General features: G+C 37.2%; 1 protein-coding gene across 3 annotated transcripts in view; it reads right to left on the bottom strand.

Moving 5' to 3' along the window:
* Window positions 1–4,331: 4,331 nt before the first annotated feature.
* EPSTI1 (epithelial stromal interaction 1) overlaps window positions 4,332–18,620 on the bottom strand; it is an 85,089-nt gene continuing 70,800 nt past the window's right edge. For all 3 annotated transcript variants that reach the window (XM_032315408.1, XM_032315407.1, XM_032315406.1), the window contains 3 exons: window positions 15,323–15,396; window positions 10,951–11,050; window positions 4,332–4,893 (listed from right to left, as the gene is read on the bottom strand). In XM_032315408.1, the coding sequence (XP_032171299.1) occupies window positions 4,885–4,893; window positions 10,951–11,050; window positions 15,323–15,396 (183 nt within the window). In that variant the 3' untranslated portion in view covers window positions 4,332–4,884. The remainder of the gene's footprint in view (window positions 4,894–10,950; window positions 11,051–15,322; window positions 15,397–18,620) is intronic.

Consider the following 18,620-nt stretch of genomic DNA (forward strand, 5'->3'; position numbering starts at 1 on the left):
CCGTTGTCCTGAGATCCACCAATGTAAAAAGACATCCCTTTACCCTGTATCAGCTCCTGATTACACACTGGGAAATAGCAGCAAGTGAGGAATGCTGGGCCTACACACAAAAAAACAGAACATGACTGGCCTCTGAGGTAGCCAGAGTGGCAGGTGTAAGGCTGAAATGGCTGCATGCCACAGCAGTAAAATGCCCACAACATTCACACATTTATGATCATTTTGGTGATGCTTCCAATCCAGGCTGAGGGTTTGGAACGAAGATTTCAACAACAAAGATTTCAGATGGACCAAACATATTAGTGTCAACAGCACTAACGCAGCTTCAGCTGGCAGGAGAGAGGAAAACCAAGCGTATCTGCATTTTATTTACTCCAGAGAAGCTAGCTGAGTGCCATCTGTTCTCAGCCACCCACCTCCACCCAATGCAGCCCTATCTGTCCTACACCTTTGTCCTGCTTCTGTGAGCCCCCTCAGTCTCAGCCCCAGAACCTAAAGTCTCAAGGCTTCCCTGAATACACATTTGGAAAGTTCACTTCAACAATGACTGGTAACACAGAAGATCTCTTAATGCTGCAAAGTATTGAGTTTGGAGGAGAGTTCCACAAGATGGTGGCATAGCAAGATCCTGACCCCACATTCTCCCAAGGACCCACCAAATATACAGCTACATATGGATTGTTTTTCTCAGAAAAAGATGAGCACTAGATGAACAGCCTCGCTACAAGAAGAGATTAGAAGACCAACACTGAGATGGGTAGAAGTAGAGGCACAATCTCAATGAAAACTCCACCCCCAGCTTGAAACACAACATGGATCTCATCAGTCTGGCACTTCTGCTGGAAAGAGAGGTTGGTGCTCATGTCAGTCACCCCAACCCCTGGGACCTGCACCAGAGTGATGAGCTCCCCACCCCAGCCAACATCTGACTTAGAAAGTCAACAGGGCTGACATCCAAGGGACCCAAAGTGCTGTAGGAACCTGAGACTCTCCTTTCAAAGGACTTGATAGTCTCATCTGTCCCAAGATCAAACAGAAAAGCAGCAGTTTGATAAGCACCTAAACTGTATGTAAAGGACATTCATTTACTAATCTAGAAGCATCCACTAGAGGGGTAGAGGACAGCTGAAACTACCCCCTGGAGATGGAGTTACTACCAGATGCCATTTTTGCACACTTCATCTACCCTGCTAGCAGAGGTGGGTGAGCCTGGACACAGAGCCCTCCCACCACTTTGCTATGACAGGGGCCAGGGTAGTAGCACTATCTTGCTGCCTTGCTGAAGCCAGCAGCATAGGTGGCTGTAGCATTCCCCTACTCCCTGAATGAGGCAGGCAAACTTGAACAGTGGCAGCACTTTCCTGCTTCCTAGCTTAAGCCTCTGAAGTGTGGAAAGTTGCAACACTTTCCCCATTCCCTGGCTAGGGCTAGCAAGTGTAGCAGTCATGGCATTCTCCATCTCCCAAAATAAAGCTGGTACACTCTGTTGCTGCATTTCTGAGGCTCCTGGGCACTTCCAGTTAAGATATTTTCCTGCTGCTTTACTGAAGCCAGAGAGTATGCCCCACCCCCTATATTTTCTACCTAGCTAAAGCCAATGGGGGCACCCCAGAATGCCCCTTAATCACCTGGCCCTGGTGTCCAAGGAGGCTTGCATTTGTGAGCTTCACAGGAATGTAACAATCAGAAAGACAGTTCTTGGAAGGCCACCAAAGCCCAGGGCACTGTATGGACAGAAGACTAAAACACGACTGTAGTCTTCCAGTGGAAAGGTTTATTTACTTAACCTGGAGCTTCAGCCTGAGGGACAGGCTTCCAAAATAATTTGAGAGAATGCTTCCAAACTCATTTTATGAGGTCAGTATTACCCTGATACCAAAACCAGACAAAGACACCACAAAAAAGCAAAATTACAGACCAACATCCCTGATAAACACAGATGCAAAACTTACCAACAAAGTATTAACAAACCAAATCCAATGATACATTAAAAGGATCATACATCATGATTAACTGGGATTTATTGCAGCATGCAACGGTGGCACAACATCCACAAATAAATTGCAATATACCACATTAATATAAGATTAAAATATGACCATTTCAATAGATGCAGAAAAAACATTTGGTGTAATTCAACATCCATTCATGATAAAAACTGATGAAAGTGGGGACAGAGGGAATATATATAACCATAGCTAATATCAAACTCAATGGGGAAATACTTAGAGCTTTTCCTCTAAGACCCAAGACAGGAAAATGATGTGTACTCTCCCCACTTTTAGTACTAAAATAATAACTAAAGTCCTGTCCGGAGCAACTAGGCAAGAAAAAGAAAGAAAAGGCATCCAAATTGCAAAGGAAAAAGTAAAACTGTTACTATTTGCAGATGATTTAATACTATAAATGGAAAACCCTAAAGATGTTACCAAAAAAAACTATTCTAATAAATGAATTCAGTAAAGTTGCAGGATACAAAATTAATACATAAAAATATGTTGCATTTCTGTACACTAATGATGAACTAACTATAAGAGAAATCAAAAAAGCAATTCTGTTTACAATCACATCAAAAAGAATAAAATGCCTAGAAATAAATTTAACCAAGGAGGTGAAAGACCTATACATCGAAAACTATAAGATACTGATGAAAGAAATTGAAGGTGATACAAATAATCAGAAAGATACTCTGTGCTCTCAGCTGAGAAGAATTAATATTATTAAAATGTCATACTACCCAAGAATCTACAGATTCAGTGCAATCCCTGTAAAAATCCCAATGGCATTTTTCACAGAAAACAAATAATTCTAAGCCACAAAAGACTCCAAATAGTTGAAACAATCTTGAGAAAGAACAAGCCAAGAATATCATGCTCCCTGATTTCAATTTATATTACAAAGCTATACTAATCAAAACAGTATGGTATCAGCATTAAAAACAGACACATAGATCAATGGAACAGAATAGAGAACCCAAAAATAAACCCACATATATATGACCAATTAATTTATGACAGAGGAGGTAAGAATACACAATGGGTAGAGGACTGTCTGTTCAATAAATGGTTCTGGGAAAACTGTGATAATCACATTACACCCATCAGGCCATTACCAAAAGACCAGAAATTCGTGTTGGCAAGGATGTGAGGAAAAGAGACCTTCGTTGGTAGTAGTGATGTAAATTAACTCATCCACTATGGAAGACAATGTGGAGTTTCCTCAAAATTTTAAAAATAAAACCAGCATATGATCAATTCCACTACTGGGTATCTAACTGAAGAAAACAAAAACGCCAATTTGGAAAGATATAGGTACCCCTCTGTTCATTGCAGTGTTATTCACCATTGCCAAGATATGAAAACAATGCCTAAATGTCCATCAGTGAATGAATGGCTAAAGACAATGTGGTAGATATGTATAGTGGAATACTACTGAGCCATAAAAAGAATGAAAACTTGACATTTGTGAAAACATGAATGGAACTTATGGTAGTATTCTAAAAGAAATAAGTCACACAGAGGAAGACAAATACTGCATGGTTTCACTTATATGTGGAATCTAAAAACAAACAAAACCCAAGCACACAGATACAGAAAACAGAATAAGAGTTGCCAGAGAGGTTTTAGAGAAGTAGGGGACTGGGTGAAGGGGATGAAGGAACACAAACTTTCTATTATAAAATGAGTAAGTTATGGGGATATAATGCACAGCATGGGGAATATACCAAATATTATTATTTTAACTTGCAAGATGATAGATGGTAACTAGGCTTACATTGTGATCTGTTTGCAATGTATACAAATGTCAAATCACTGTGGTATACACCTGAAACTAATATAACATTGCATGTCAGTTAAATGCCATTTTAAATAATAGTATTAAGTTTCTTAGCTGCAAAACTATTTGCTCTTCCAGCCTTCATTCTAAGACTAAATGTAATGCTCTTCTATATAACATGGAGTTGGGACTAGAACATAAAGCATGGGAAAACCAACCTCTTGCACTCTCAGGTCTATAACCAGGTAAGGGCATAAAAGTAGAACAGGAAAGCCTGCTGAATTAGCTATAGGACATAGGGTGCATAGAGAAAAGACAAGTTCCCAAAACACCTAAAAACCACATTGTATCTATATTTCCATTTAGTTGATTTTTATACAAACCATGTCCTTTCAGGCGATTAACTGGCCCACTATGAAAATCCAGAGGAATAGTATTAGTAAGTAAATCAATACCAAAGGCAGATCTAATAGTGATTACAGTCCTACATTTGATCTACATAGACTATAAAGAATATAAAAATGAGACCCATCAAAAGAGAACAACCCAAGAGCTTTTCATTAAAAATAAAAACCATTTATACAGAAGTATTTCAAAAGGTATTTATGAATGTGTTTAAAAGAGTATAAAAGATTTATTTTTTTCTTTTGTTCAAGTTTGTACCCTGGATTAAGTAGAGCTTAATCTAAAAAATGCCAAAGCTTCCCCCAGCGTTATCTGAGAATTACATAAGAATTAGCTGCTTTGAGAGATAAGCATGTAGCACCCATAACTCTTGCAAACCCAAAACTATCGAGTATTCCCTCCTTTTTTATCTTACTAACATTGCTGTAATTAGGCTTCCAATAAGATGTGAAATCAGTGAGAGAAACAGTGTAACATTTCACTGGCAGTAGAAATTACATCTGAGCTCAGCAATCAGATTCTACAAACATGCATCAATAATAACAGGGGAAAACTGGTCATCCCCAATATTTGTTCAGCTGAGTGGATGGGAAACTGAAGTCAAGGTAAAAACAGTGAAGATAAATAAAGGAGTTTTAAGGAAAATCATCAAGTGAGGTCCTTCAAGGTCAGGTGACAAAGGACAGATGAAGTAAATATTTCTCATACATCCTGGAAAAAAAAAAAAAAGAACAAAAATGAGTATAAGCAGCAAACAAATTCAGAGCCTCTATAAGTACAAAATGAAGTTCCCTCAGAGAACACCCTTTACTATACTGGGCTTAAATGTCTATTTTGTATTTAATGATTTGTCCCAGTGACATGTTTTAATTTTTAAGTCCCATTGCATTTGATTCACAAAATAGTCTCTGTCAACAATGTAATGGCTTGTTGAGTGACAGCTCATCAGCTGTGTTCTTAGAGAGAGGTTAACATAGGTCACAAACAATAGTATTCACAAATACTGTCACCTACCTCCATAGTTACAGCAAGGACAGGACAACACAGTGTGAAGCAGAGCAATCTAAATGGAAATGCATGGCGTAGAATGGCATTGTATTATGCAGCAGAAAGGTGACTTCTAAGGGGACCTCCAGGAAGGGAACTAGACTAAATGAGTCCCCTGCACCCCCACCCTGTGCAAAGGGTCAAGAAGTCTCCATCAAACCTCCCAGAATGCTGTGCAACATTACACTTGGGATTCAGACTATTGCTGCTCTAACATTCCAGGAAACTAAAATCTCAGGTTGCCTCATAGGTCATGTTGAAAGTGCAAATGCCCTTGAAGACACAGGATTTAGAGTTTCCACAGCATTTAAGGAGTCTCACCTATTGGTATCAGAGAAAACAGAACTTGAAGTGATTCTTTCAAAGTCCTACCCTCGTTCTATCAAAAAAGAGTAGCAGAGGAGGCTAGAAAACCAAAAAAAATTTAATGTAAAAATAATTTTTAATTATATATAAAGGAATATGCAATTAATGTGATTTAATTTTTAAAAGATTGAAAGATGAAGATCAGTCTGTCTACACAAATACACTTATCAAAGACCTATTTAAGTGTTCATATGATGTTCCAAGAAACAAGGTTTTTTTTCTCTTTGTCTTTCATCATTGTTGTACTTTCTGCCTTCCTCCTTTTCTGCTTCCTCAGCTTTTTACTGATTCCAGTAGTTCCTCCAAGCCCCCTCTGTGAACTCTCTCGTTCCTGGGGGAGCTCAGGTGTCATCTGTCAACTTCTAAATAAATGACACAGTCTAAATATATTCTGTGTATTAAACTTTTGTCCACTTGTTCTTTACAAAACATGTCCAGGGTAAAAATCTTCATATGTGGCTTCTTTCTTTTGTATGGTGTCCTTCATTGAATAGATATTTCATTTTAATGTATATTTATCATTTCCTTTTGGTTTATACTTTGGATCTTACAAAATCTGCCCTAGCTCAATTTTATAAATAGTCTGTTTTCTTCTAAAATTTGAAAAGTCTTCTTTTCTCCTTATAAGGCTTAATCCACCTGGAGTTGATTGGTTATGATTTCATGTGGGTATTTAACTGTCCCAGTAATATTTGTTGAAGAGTATACTTTCCCCACTGATATGCTTTGCCTTCTGTCATATGTCAGAATTCCAAAAATGGTTGGGTCTGCTTGTGCCAGTTCCAGACTGTATTAAATGTTTAAACAAGTCTCTATACATACTTCTTTATTTTTAGTAGTGAATTGGTTATTCTTGGTTCTTTGATCATAATTTAATGAAATCTGTAGATTATTTGAGAGCTCATTCCTATTCCCATCCCTTAATAAGGTATAACTTCATTCATTTATTCCTTAAGATCTTTCTATAAAACTTTATATATTTTTTAAAGGTCATGGCATTTTTGGTTTTATCTTTTTATTAATTTTTTGTTTATTTGCAATTTATAGAAGTTTTTATATATTGATCCTAAATTTACCAAATTTGTAGTCTTCTTATTTATTCTGATAACATAAATATCAATTCTTTTTGATTTTCTAAGTAGGTAATTGTATCATCTGTGATTTATAAATGTTTCTTTTCCTTTCAGCCTTCACATATGATTTAAAGGAAATGCCTTTAATATATTTCTATTATAAATTTTGCTCCCTTTATTAGCTAAAGAAATGTTTTTTCTATTTCTCCTTTCCAAGTAGCTTTTATTACAAATGAGTACTGAAAATTTTCAAATGTTTTCTCTGTATCTACTGAGATGATCATATGGTGTTTCTCCTATAATTTAGGAGGTAAATCATCTCAGTTTTTTGGTCTTGTTTTGTTTATTCATTTGTGATAAATCAAGCTTCCATCTGAGATAAGTCCAATTTGATAAGGATATATTATGCTTTTTAAAGAAACTTATTATTGAATCTGTCAAAATTTTGTGATTTTTTTTTAAGTCTGTATGAATGAGCCTATATTCATAAATTTTTTTTCTGTGTGTGATCGTGATTCAGGTTATAGTTACTTGTTTAATTCTTTGGAGATTATTTTCTCTTTTTTCATTTATCTGGAAAGCTTTCTAGACCTCTAGAATAATCTGTTTTTCAAATATTTAGTGAGCTTTTTTTCAGAGATCATGTTTTTTTCTTCCTTGAAGTTCTGTTTTTTTTTTTTTTTTCAAATCTTCTTGGTTGTCTTTGTCACTTGTTTTTGCTCATTGTTTCAAATCCAAAATTTATTACATCATATGTTTTATACATAGCTATTTTAAATTTAGTATCAAAGCATTTCAGTATATCAAATCATTTGGTTCTAAATCTTTGTTGTTTTGCCATCCCTCAGTCACAGCCACCTGTTTCCTTGTGCCTGTGCTAAGTTCCAACCACTGTCATATGCTTGGGCTAGATCAATGAATAAAACAATCAAAGGGCCCTGACTGATGCAATATGGAATGTGTATTACACCTTAGAGAGAGATTAAGAGTAAACAGAAAATAATACATACAAGCAAATAATGTTAGAAAGGTATGTTAGAAGTTGTGGAGTGCCACAGAAAAAGAAGTGAAGCCCAGAAAAAGGATGGCTAGAGCCAGGGATAAGGGCACAAGTGGCAGCATTAAATAGATGGCCACGGAAACCTCACTGAGGTGAGATTCAAGAAAAATCTTCTAGAAAAAAATCATACTAAGAAGTATAGAGGGAGCAACCAGTGCTAAGTCCATAAGGTGAAAGTAGCCAGTTCCTTAAGTTTTCAAAGAGCAGCAAGACAGCTGATGTGGCTGGGAGGAATGAGGAAGAAGGAAGGGCAGTGTGGTAAGAGAACACCAAAGGGATAAAGTGGGGTCTAGATCAAGGAAGCACCTGGTAGGCTACAGTATGGACTTTGGTTTTTACTCCATGTGATTTGAGAGTCACAGGAGCCACTGGAAGACTTTAAGCAAGGAAGTGACAGGATCTGGCTTCTGTTTCAAAGGGATCATTCATATTGAGAATAGGCTGTAGGTGGGTAAGTATAGAAGCAAGGAAACCATCTAGAAGACTATTTCAAGAATCTAGATGAGCACTAACAGAGATTGGAAGTAGAATAATAGTGGTGGAGGTAGTGAGAAGCTGCTAGTTTGTACATATTTGGAGGAGAAGTCAAGAAGATTTGCTGATGGATGGGTGCCTGGGTGGCTCAGGTGGTTAAGCGACTGCCTTCAGCTCAGGTCATGATCCTGGAGTCCCAGGATCGAGTTCCACGTTAGGCTCCCTGCTCAGTGGGGAGTCTGCTTCTCCCTCTGACCCTCCCCCCTCTCATGCTCTCTGTCTCCCTCTCTCTCAAATAAATAAATGGATAAATAAATTTTAAAAAAGAAGATTTGCTGATGAATCAATTGTGAGTGATATGAGATGGGCTGTACCAATATATAAAAGGATAAAGTGTGGATGGAGCACTCAGGTAGAAGGAATCAAAGGTCAACTTTTAGACATGTTAAGGTTGAGATGTCCATTAGACATGCAAGTAGAGACGTTGAGTGGATAAATGGATATGCAAGTCTAGAGTCAACGAAGAGGTCAAGGCTGGAATTAGAAATGTATGAGTAATAAACATGTAAGTGGAATTTAAATTCATGAGAATAAATGAGGCCACCAAGGTGTTAAGTGAACATAAAGTTCAGAAGGTGATCCAAGGTGGATCTCTGAGGTGCTCCAATGTTGAGAGGACAGCAAGATGCAGGGGATTCAGCAAAGGAGAATGAAAAGGAGTAGCCACTGGGATTGGTGGAAACCCAAGAAAGAATAATTCCCCAGAAGCCAAGTAAATAGTTTCAGAGAGGAGGAAGTGATTCACCATGACAAATGATGCTGATGGATAACCACTGAACTTTGTAATATGGACATCATTAGTGACCATGACAAGAGCATTATGGTTGGACTGATAAAATCTAGATCACGATTTAAATGAGTTTAAGAGAAATGGGAAGAAAGAAATTACAGACAACTAAAGGATAGAAACCTCTTAAGTTTTGCTTGAAAGAGGAACAAAGAAACAGGACAATAGCAAGAGGGAAGGGGTATCAATATAATTTATATTTATATTTTATGCTGATGGGAATTTTCTAGTTCAGGTGAATTCAGGAGAGAGAAGAATATCATTAGAACAAAGTCCCCCAGTAGGTAGATAAGAGAGAATCTGGTCCCCAAGGAGAAGCAGACATAGAAGTAAGGATGTCCATAGGGATGTAGAGGTGGGGGCCTGAGGACCTTTATGTCACTGCTTCTTTCAAGTAAGGGAAGAGCTGATAACCACTTTGGCCAAGACTGTCCTACTAAGGAAACTTTAGCAACCTTCACTCATATCACAAGAAAATGATACTCCTTTCTTTTTATCCATGAAGAATCTAAGCAGAGATTACAGCTCACTCCCATAAGGCCTATAAATAGTCAGGGGTGAACCAGCTTTCCAAACCCTCATTCCCTTAACAGCAGCCCATGTGGTATTCATTTACTCTCTCCCATCATCTTACCCTCAATCCCAGGTTATTTTTCTAAGTACTCTCTAAATTTTGAGAGTTGGTAAGTAGAGGAGAAAATACGCAGTTTCCAAGTCCTGCCCAAAATCCAAGTTTCAATCATGTCTCACAACTTATAAATTCCATGAACGTGAATGTCTTCAAGTCACAATGCCCCATTTTCCACAGGACTCCTACTCATATATTCTTAAGTCAATAATTTATAAATTGTAACTCCTGATACAAAAATCCTCTGTTTTCATTCTTTTCTCTCTCTTACATGTTGTCCCTATTCCGAATTCCATAGTGATACACAAGAGCATACATTATGGATACATATCCAGTAAAATTCTTTGCAAACTTGCCTACATTCAATTATCTTCAGTATATATACATTTGTGAGATCTATTCATCAATTTTAACTACTAAATGCCTTTCAAGAAAACATGCATAAGATTTCCAACAGACTTTCTCAAAAATTATCTTTTGCCCATGAAGTATTTATTTAAGGGTGATCTCTAGAGTTTCCAGCAAGCACTTGATTATTTTGTTGTATTTTACCAGTTTAAAGATTTCTATCTGCCCCATTTTTTTAGTAGGTATGTATGCACTTGGGTCTCAATTAAATTATGAAACCCAGTGTAGTTTTGATTCTGTACACATTGCAAAGCCTGCAATTATATACATTCCGAAGATTCAGTGCTGGTTCAATGATATATTGTGCACACAAAACACATTAAACACATAGTACGACACAGTTGCAAGGTTTTCTTCACAGAAATCCATAAGGACATTTCATTTCCAAAAAGTGCCTTTTCCTGTAGGGTTTTTTAAAAATCATTTTGTAGTGAAAAATTAAATACTGGTTTCTTTGATGTGCTAGTTTCACTGAAAGAATATATTACTAGAGAATGCTTACTATTTTTATATCCGTATTGCACTTAAAATCCTCTTGAAAAAATTTTTTCATTTGTTTTTGTTGTAGTTCTGGGCAAGGGGTGATAAAAAATCTTTACAGTCCAGGCAATCATATTGAGAACAAAGGGCAGGTGTCATTTTTTATTGTGATTGGCCAGCACTGAAACCAGGACTTTTTCCCTCTCTCTAGAAACTATTGTGGAATTTACAGTAATCATCCTGGCTGACTGCCCATCATACAGCTGAACAGCACAACAAAAAAATAATATCTTGGGAGAAAGCCACAACATATTTTTAAAATTCTCATCGTTTTTACTGTTCAACTTTGAAAGATTTTTTTTTAAAAGAAAAGAAAAAAACTCACCCAGCTGTTACCACTATTCGTATTCCAATGGCCTCCAAAGTTCTCAAAGCCACCTGGTTGACTTTTGCCTTGGAGCCGGTCCAGGAAAACATTATTTACCCTTTAAACAATGAAAAATATGTGTAAGTGGAAAGCTTGCTACAGGGTTAAGAGATTTTTGAGAACCTAACATGCTGTATGAACTGTGAGGATTGCTTCCCTCCCTTCAGCTTAGAATTAATCTGTAGAGACTTCTTTTCACATTAGCCATATGACATGCTGTTAACAGCCCTTCACCAGTTGTGACTCCAGCAAGAGGGGACACAGTTCTGAACTCAGAACTTCATTCCTTCATCTTCTACCAGGTCTGCAAGAGCCTTATTCCCCAGTAACCATACCCCTCCAAGACCTGCCAGGTGCGAAATCTAGAGGCTGAGAAGAGATGGAAACTTCGGAAAGACCTGAAACATGAAGGGGAACTAAAAATAGCTCTATGGTACTATTGTTGCAACGGAGATGTCCCTCCCAAATGACCTGTACCCCACTGCCAGTCTTGCTAAAGTAAACCCCATAAGTGCAAATTAGAAGGAAAATGGGAAGAGATTCATATTAGAAATGGGAAATATTAAAAGAGGGAAACTCAAGCTCTCAAAAAAATGGGTATATCCTTCCCTGATGTTTGGTCATACTTGCAGTAACCAATTTCAGAAATTAAGGTTAAGACATAGAAGGTAAAACCTTAAGGAAAGGCAAGAAAATGATTATCATAGAGGTCAGAATAAGGGTTAACAGTAGGGTGGTGGTTATATTCTGGAGCTGGCTACTTGAATGTTCACTCTCTAATTAATCATTCTAAATACTTATTTCATGGACTTTCCTACATGTTATAAAATATAAAAAAATTAAAACTTTCCATGGCCACCATTCTAGTCCAAATCACTATCCTCTCTCATCTTGCTTTTACTTCCACTCTCACCCTCTGTAATTCATTCTCCACACAACTACCTTACTAAATTATAAAAGGGATCATGCCTTCCTTTTGCTTAAAACCCTCCTATGATCTTCCATTAGTCTTTTTACTTTTTTATTTAAATTCACTTTAATTAACATATAGCATATTATTAATTTCAGAGTAGAATTTAGTGATTCATCAGTTGTATATAACCACAAGTGCTCATTCTATAAAGTGCCCTCCTTAATGCCCATCACCCAGTTAACCCATCCCCCCAAACACCTCCCCTCCAACAACTGTCAGTTTATTTCCTATAGTTAAGAGTCTCTTATGATTTCCCATTAGTCTTAGAACAAAATACTGACTTGTAAAATCTTGTATTTTCTGGCTCCTGCCAACCTCATTTTATCTTATTCTCTTCCTCACCATCTATAATCCAGCCACTTGAGACTCAAGTCCAAACTCATTCCCACTTGAGGGCCTTTGCATTTTTTCCTACACCTAATAATAGGGGATATCTACAATGTGACTGGCTCTTGTCCTTTGATGTTACCTCTTCATGGGGACTACCACCTTCAATCTGTCTCCTCACAGTACATATCATTGTCTGAAATACTCTTGCTGTTAACTTGTTGACTTCTATTTCTCCTCTCCAGATTGTAATTTCCATGCAGTTAGGGATGTTCTCTGCTATTTTATGCCTATTCCCAATGCCTAGAACAAAACCTTCACAGAGCCTTGTCCTGATAGGTAAGAAGAGAATGAATGAATCATCCAGGTGCGTGGTGGTCCCCATATCTGCCTGCTTCTGTGACTACAGCTGCATCAAGAAACCACCAATGGTGGTGAGTATAGGCTGCAGAATGGCCCAATGTCCACAGCTCTCAGTTCGTTCACATACTGTCTTATCATGGACACAGGTGGTACAATTCACTTTTGGCCATCAGTTACTAGGAGGACAGCACAGTGGGTCGACAAGAGCCCATAGGTGGTAAAGAGATTGTGTTTTTTCTCAATTCCTATTGAGAATTCAAAGACAAGAAAAAAGTACCAGCTTATAGATTTGTTTACTAGTGTTAGAAAGATCATACATTTTATTGCTGTCAAATCACTGCTCTGGCTTTTCTTCTAAGAGTTAATATGGATAAAAACTACTATTTAAGGATGATTCAAGTTTCAGTAAATCACTTCAGTTCACTCCACTTTTCAACTCACAGCTCAGATCTTTTCAAGTCCTTGACCCCCGTGCTTTGTCTTTTCTCTCTGAAGTTTCAACTTTCTTCTCTCAGAAAGTTACCATGGGTCAGGTTCAGGTGCAGCCAGGCTCAATCAATATAGGATGCATTGAAAAGCTTGCGAGGAATTCCACAAGCTTTCTGTTACAAAACTCAGAGTTGGGTTTTCTGCTATGTCAACTTCTAAATGGTAGAATACATGTTGTCTTTTTGACTCTAATAAAATTATATCCCTGGAGAAAATCTAACTTATGGCCCTTACACACACACACACATATGAGTGTGTGTGCATGCACACACATACACACAGAGCTAGTGCTGTTGCCCTCCGCCGGAATAGTCACGGATTTTATTCGTTCAGAGGCTATTGAATGAGTATTTTCATTTAACATGCAAGAGCTTACTTTAAACTCTAAAGGGCAATATAAACATATGCTCTCCTCAAAAACTGACTGAGAACATAAAATATGTGCTCAAAAACTTGATCAGTTACCTCAAAACTGGATACTGAGGTTATTACCCGGAGAGATTTTCTCTTAGATTAAATTTGCATCTATATTTAACTAGAATCAATAAAAAGAGAAAATAATGTGTAGAAAATAAATAACCCCACCAAGATTTAGGTATCCAGTATTATGGAAATAAAGAATGAGGGTCAAGATTTCCCACAAGGAATTAATCCTTTCTACCTCTTACCAAATAACTTGCGTTTTTATTGGATGCCCACTGAACATGAATTTCTTAGCCAAGAGGGCCCATTAATGTAACATATCGCACTATCTTTAAGATGCTTAAAACTTTACAATCTAATCAATCCTCAGTCCTCAGAAATCCAGAGAAATAACTGGCTACTACTAACAACCAGTGTTAAAGAAATGCACTATTGGTTTTTTTAGTAGAAAGAATTTTAAAGAGAAAATGAGAAGAACCAGGGGCGCTTGAGTGGCTCAGTCGGTTAAATGTCTGTCTTCGGCTCAGGTCATGATCCCAGGATCCTGGGCTCAAGTCTCACATTGGGCTCCCTGCTCAGTGAGGAGCCTGCTTCTCCCTTTCCCTCTGCCTGCTGTCCCCCTGCTTGTGCTCTCTCTGTCTAAATAAAATCTTCAAAAAAAAAAAAAAGTTTTTAGAAAATGAGAAAAACCATAAGAAAAAAAAAGGTAGCAGTAATTGCTACCCCTCACCCCCCAAAATAGCCTAACCAATGCATCAGAATTCTGATGTTTTCAAAAGTCAGAGAAAACCACCTAAATTCACAATTGACATTTTAAAAATATTTTGATAGACTATGTAAGTAAAATAATCAGGTCAAAAAAATATGAGTACCCAACCATAGTTCACAGCTCCAGCAGAATTGGGAGCTTCCATTAACACTCTGTAAATTCTCAATTAAAAAATGAAACCACCACAACTAAAAAAATACACATTAGCAACAGTGGGAAGGTTAAACGTATAAGTGACACCACTCAGTTTAAAAAGAATTTGCTCTCTTAGATCATGAAACCCTTTAAATTCTTCTGAGATTCTCAAGCACATTGCAATAAACTCAGATAAACCAAGCGCCCCCCCCCCCCGGAAAATCCTAGAATAATGATAGATATGGAGGTTATTAGCAACGGCTGAACATCAACATGATATTTTACTGGGTACTCTTAATGTCTGATATTAGGAATAAGAGAGTACTTACAATGTTAAAAATTGTTTAATGGTTTCTATTTTAAGATATTTTTCCTAATATGTTAGTCAATATAAAATAGTTCTTGTCTGACCTTTCGTATTCAAGTATGAGTATCTCACCCTCTATACAAATTCAGTTATTACTCTAAAGTTGTGTACAAATAGTAAAAGATCATCTCAAAGTAATGATACTTTGTCCCCTGGGAGGCAAATTAAGTGTCACCTAAATAAACACATAGCTTGACAGCATGATTCTGTTTTCTAGTATGAATTTTTGCCACCTCCCCAGAAAAGCTGGGTATTTCATGTCTATGTATGAAAAACCAGCTAGTGTATGTGTATGTATATGTGTATACATATGTAGCAGTTGTCATCCTCACATACATAACATGCCCCAATAATATAAAGTTAAAAAGGTAATATAGATTCCAAAACCATATTCAGTATGATTATAGTACTTTCTTAAAACATTGCAAAAACTTTATAGGTAGTTATTTTAATCAAGGATGCTTATTTTATTAGCCATTTATACCTCCTGTGTTCAGCTTGGTGAGTTTTGGTCCTTTCTTCCTCCTGTTGCTGTCGCTTAAATTCCAGTAATTCACTCTAAGAACAATAAAAATTTTAAAATATGGCTTTCAATTAACATCATTGTACAGAAGATACCCAAATCAATTACATATTTAACCTGAGCTGGTATACTATTTCATTTTTGAAACTTTTACTTAAGTACCATTTCCATGTGAAATTATGTTCTTATGTAATTAGGTAGCAAAAATAATTGTACCTTAGTCAAACAATAGCTCTGGGAGTATAAAATTGTAAGATTAAAACGCCAATGTGCATGCTCAAGATATTAGACTAATAGGTACAACATACACAGAAGAAAATACAATATGAGTCAAACTCACCTATGTCTTCCAAAGAAAAATCAAATCAGTTCTTCAAGAAATGTCACACAATACTATTTCCTGGTATTTCTCTAGCATTTCTTTCCCAACGAATTTATAGCAGCTTACAAATAAATGCTGATCTCAATTCTGTAGTGAAACTCCCTTAGTAAAATATCCTCCCTCCTGGAGAATAATCAACTTACCTATTATTGACTAGTTACTTCTAACATCAGCGGAACTTTGGACTCCCTGGAGGGGATACGTTGCTTCTGTTAGATCATGTTACTACAACTAAATCTCTGCGTCTGACATTCAGATTATCTTCCTAGAAGACGCAACCTTCAACTTACTCTGTTTATGGTGTTAAGCCAAAGAACTAGGTGCTAGCATTTCTCTAGTATTCAATTGCCTTCCTTGAAGCAGACTGATTTTTTAACCTCTTTTCAAAGACAGGAAAAGGCAGAGGGATGAGAATTACCAGAACCATGTCATAAATTAGGGCCTGAGTCAGAGAATTTTCTAGTGGAGAAAATACTGATAAACACATGCCAACACGTGTATTTTTTTTTTTTAAGCACAAAATGTCCTTGATAAAACGTATAAAATAGGGGTTCTTGGGTGGCTCAGTGGGTTAGGCCTCTGCCTTTGGCTCAGGTCATGGTCTCGGGGTCCTGGGATCAAGCCCTGCATCAGGCTCTCTGGTTGGCAGGGAGCCTGCTTCCTCCTCTCCCTCTGCCTGCCTTTCTGCCTACTTGTGATCTCTCTCTCTGTCAAATAAATAAATAAAATATTTTAAAAAAATAAAATAAAATCATAAAATAAATTCAAAGTTCAAATTGACATTTTATTTTTTAACTTTATTTAAAGGCCTTCTAACATTCCACCATCCCCAAAACAAAGAGACAGGTTTCATATACTGTGATATTACAAATATATTACTCATCAATCCCTAAAGCACATTATTTAATTCCAGTTACTATCTAGCACCACCACCAAAGGAAAAAAATCGGCAGGTTTTCTAAATAAATTAATATTCACTCAATCATTGTATGGGTATTTATGCAGTAGATGCCAAGCCTTGTGCTAGAGACTTACTTTCCTACAATGGCATAAAATAATTTTATTTTATTTTTTGTCACTAAAATATATGAACATAGTTTTTAAAAGGCTACCAAGTAAGAGAGCTACTTATTAGTACTACCAAACCTTACACTAAAATAAAAGAAGTTCCTATCCTCCCCCATTGACACCAAAATCACTTTCAGTTCCTGTGTGTGGTTTCATCTGTCAGTTACCTCTTTCTTAATAGTATGTATATTCTATTTCTTAACTTTGAAAAAAGATACTATCTTTTGCCTTCCTACTGTGGAAGATTTTGGGCTCTATTACAACCCCCATCCCAACCCCAACCTCCCTTCTCACTATATCACCATCCTCAGCCCTCATCCTTACAGTGTTTTCCAAAGTTCAGTGGCAAGGGAGGGGCTCCAGGGGTCCTACGGCTTTAGACTTCCAAGTCTTTAGACTTCCAAGTCATCCTTGTCTCTTCAACACCAGCCCTCAAAGTAGCTGGTACCCCAGTTAAAGAACTGCATTGGGACTGCTTCAACTCACAACTTACTACTTCTTGCAAATAAGTTTGGGCTTTCCCTAGCTCTGTGGTTCAGCTTCTGAAATTCTGATGGTTCCTTTTCTTTGCTGTAGTCTCCAACCTGTTATTTTGCCCTTACAGGGTTATGGCTTTAAAAGAATTTTGGTGTGGGTGGGGAGAGGTTGCTCCTGGGTGGTGCAGTCTGTTAAGCTTCCAGCACTTGGTTTTAGTTCAGGTTGTGATCTCAGGGTTCTGAAATCGAGCCCTATTTGGGAGTCCAGGCTCAGTGTGGAGTCTGCCTGAGATTCTCTCTCCCTCTCCCTTCCCACTACTGCTCATGCGCTCTCTCTCTCTCTCTCCCTCCCTCTAAAATAAATAAATAAATCTTTAAAAATTTTTAATATAAAAATAAATTTTATAGCGATCTGAGTTTTTTCTAAGATTTTATTTATTTATTTGACAGAAAGAGAGACAGCAAGAGAGAGAATACAAGCAGGGGGAGAGGGGGAAGCAGGCTTCCCACTGAGCAGGGAGCCCCATGTGGGGCTCGATCCCAAGACCCTGAGATCATGGCATGAGCTGAAGGCAGATGTTTAACGACTAAGCCACCCAGGTGCTCCAAGGTCTAAGATTTTAACTTAAAAGATGGAGCCACAGGAATTTTCAAAGGAGGCATGAGTGTATTTATTTATAGGTGTAGAGCAAGAAAAGTTCAGAAATCATAAAGGAAAATGATTGATAAATTTGGCTGCATGAAAATTCAAAGCTTCCATTGGGAAAAATAGCTTAATAGCTTAAACAAAATTAGAAAACAAACTTAAAAACTTTTTGTAACACATATAGACAAATTCAATTATTATTTCACTCATTCAACAACTTCTGACTGCTTATTATGAGCCAGGCTTGGATCTCTATGACAGGGATATAATAATGAACAAGATAGAGGAGAACCTTTCTCCTTAAGAGTTTCTACTCTAGAACAGAGGAAACCCAAAAACAAGTGAAAAATATATCCAGTTGTAATCCTATGCGGAGGATTAAACACACTGATGTGAGACTCAGTTGCTATTTTAGATGAAGATTCTGGGGAGGCCTGAGGAGGTGGTTAAGACCTCATATAAACTAGTGAGAAAAAAACAACCACCAAACAGAAAGGACCAAAGAAGAGGAAAGAAAAATTCACAAAGTACAGATTGCTTATAAATTCAAAATGGTCATGATATATTCACACACAATCAAAGAAATAAAAATCAGAACAATGAGATAAAATTTTTCAATCATAATGGAAAAAAACTAGAAAAGATCAACAGAAAAACAAGTATAGTCAAGCACTTTTGTGGCATACC

The sequence above is a fragment of the Mustela erminea genome, chromosome 15, assembly GCF_009829155.1.
Source record: "Mustela erminea isolate mMusErm1 chromosome 15, mMusErm1.Pri, whole genome shotgun sequence".
In the NCBI taxonomy this organism is placed as follows: domain Eukaryota; kingdom Metazoa; phylum Chordata; class Mammalia; order Carnivora; family Mustelidae; genus Mustela; species Mustela erminea.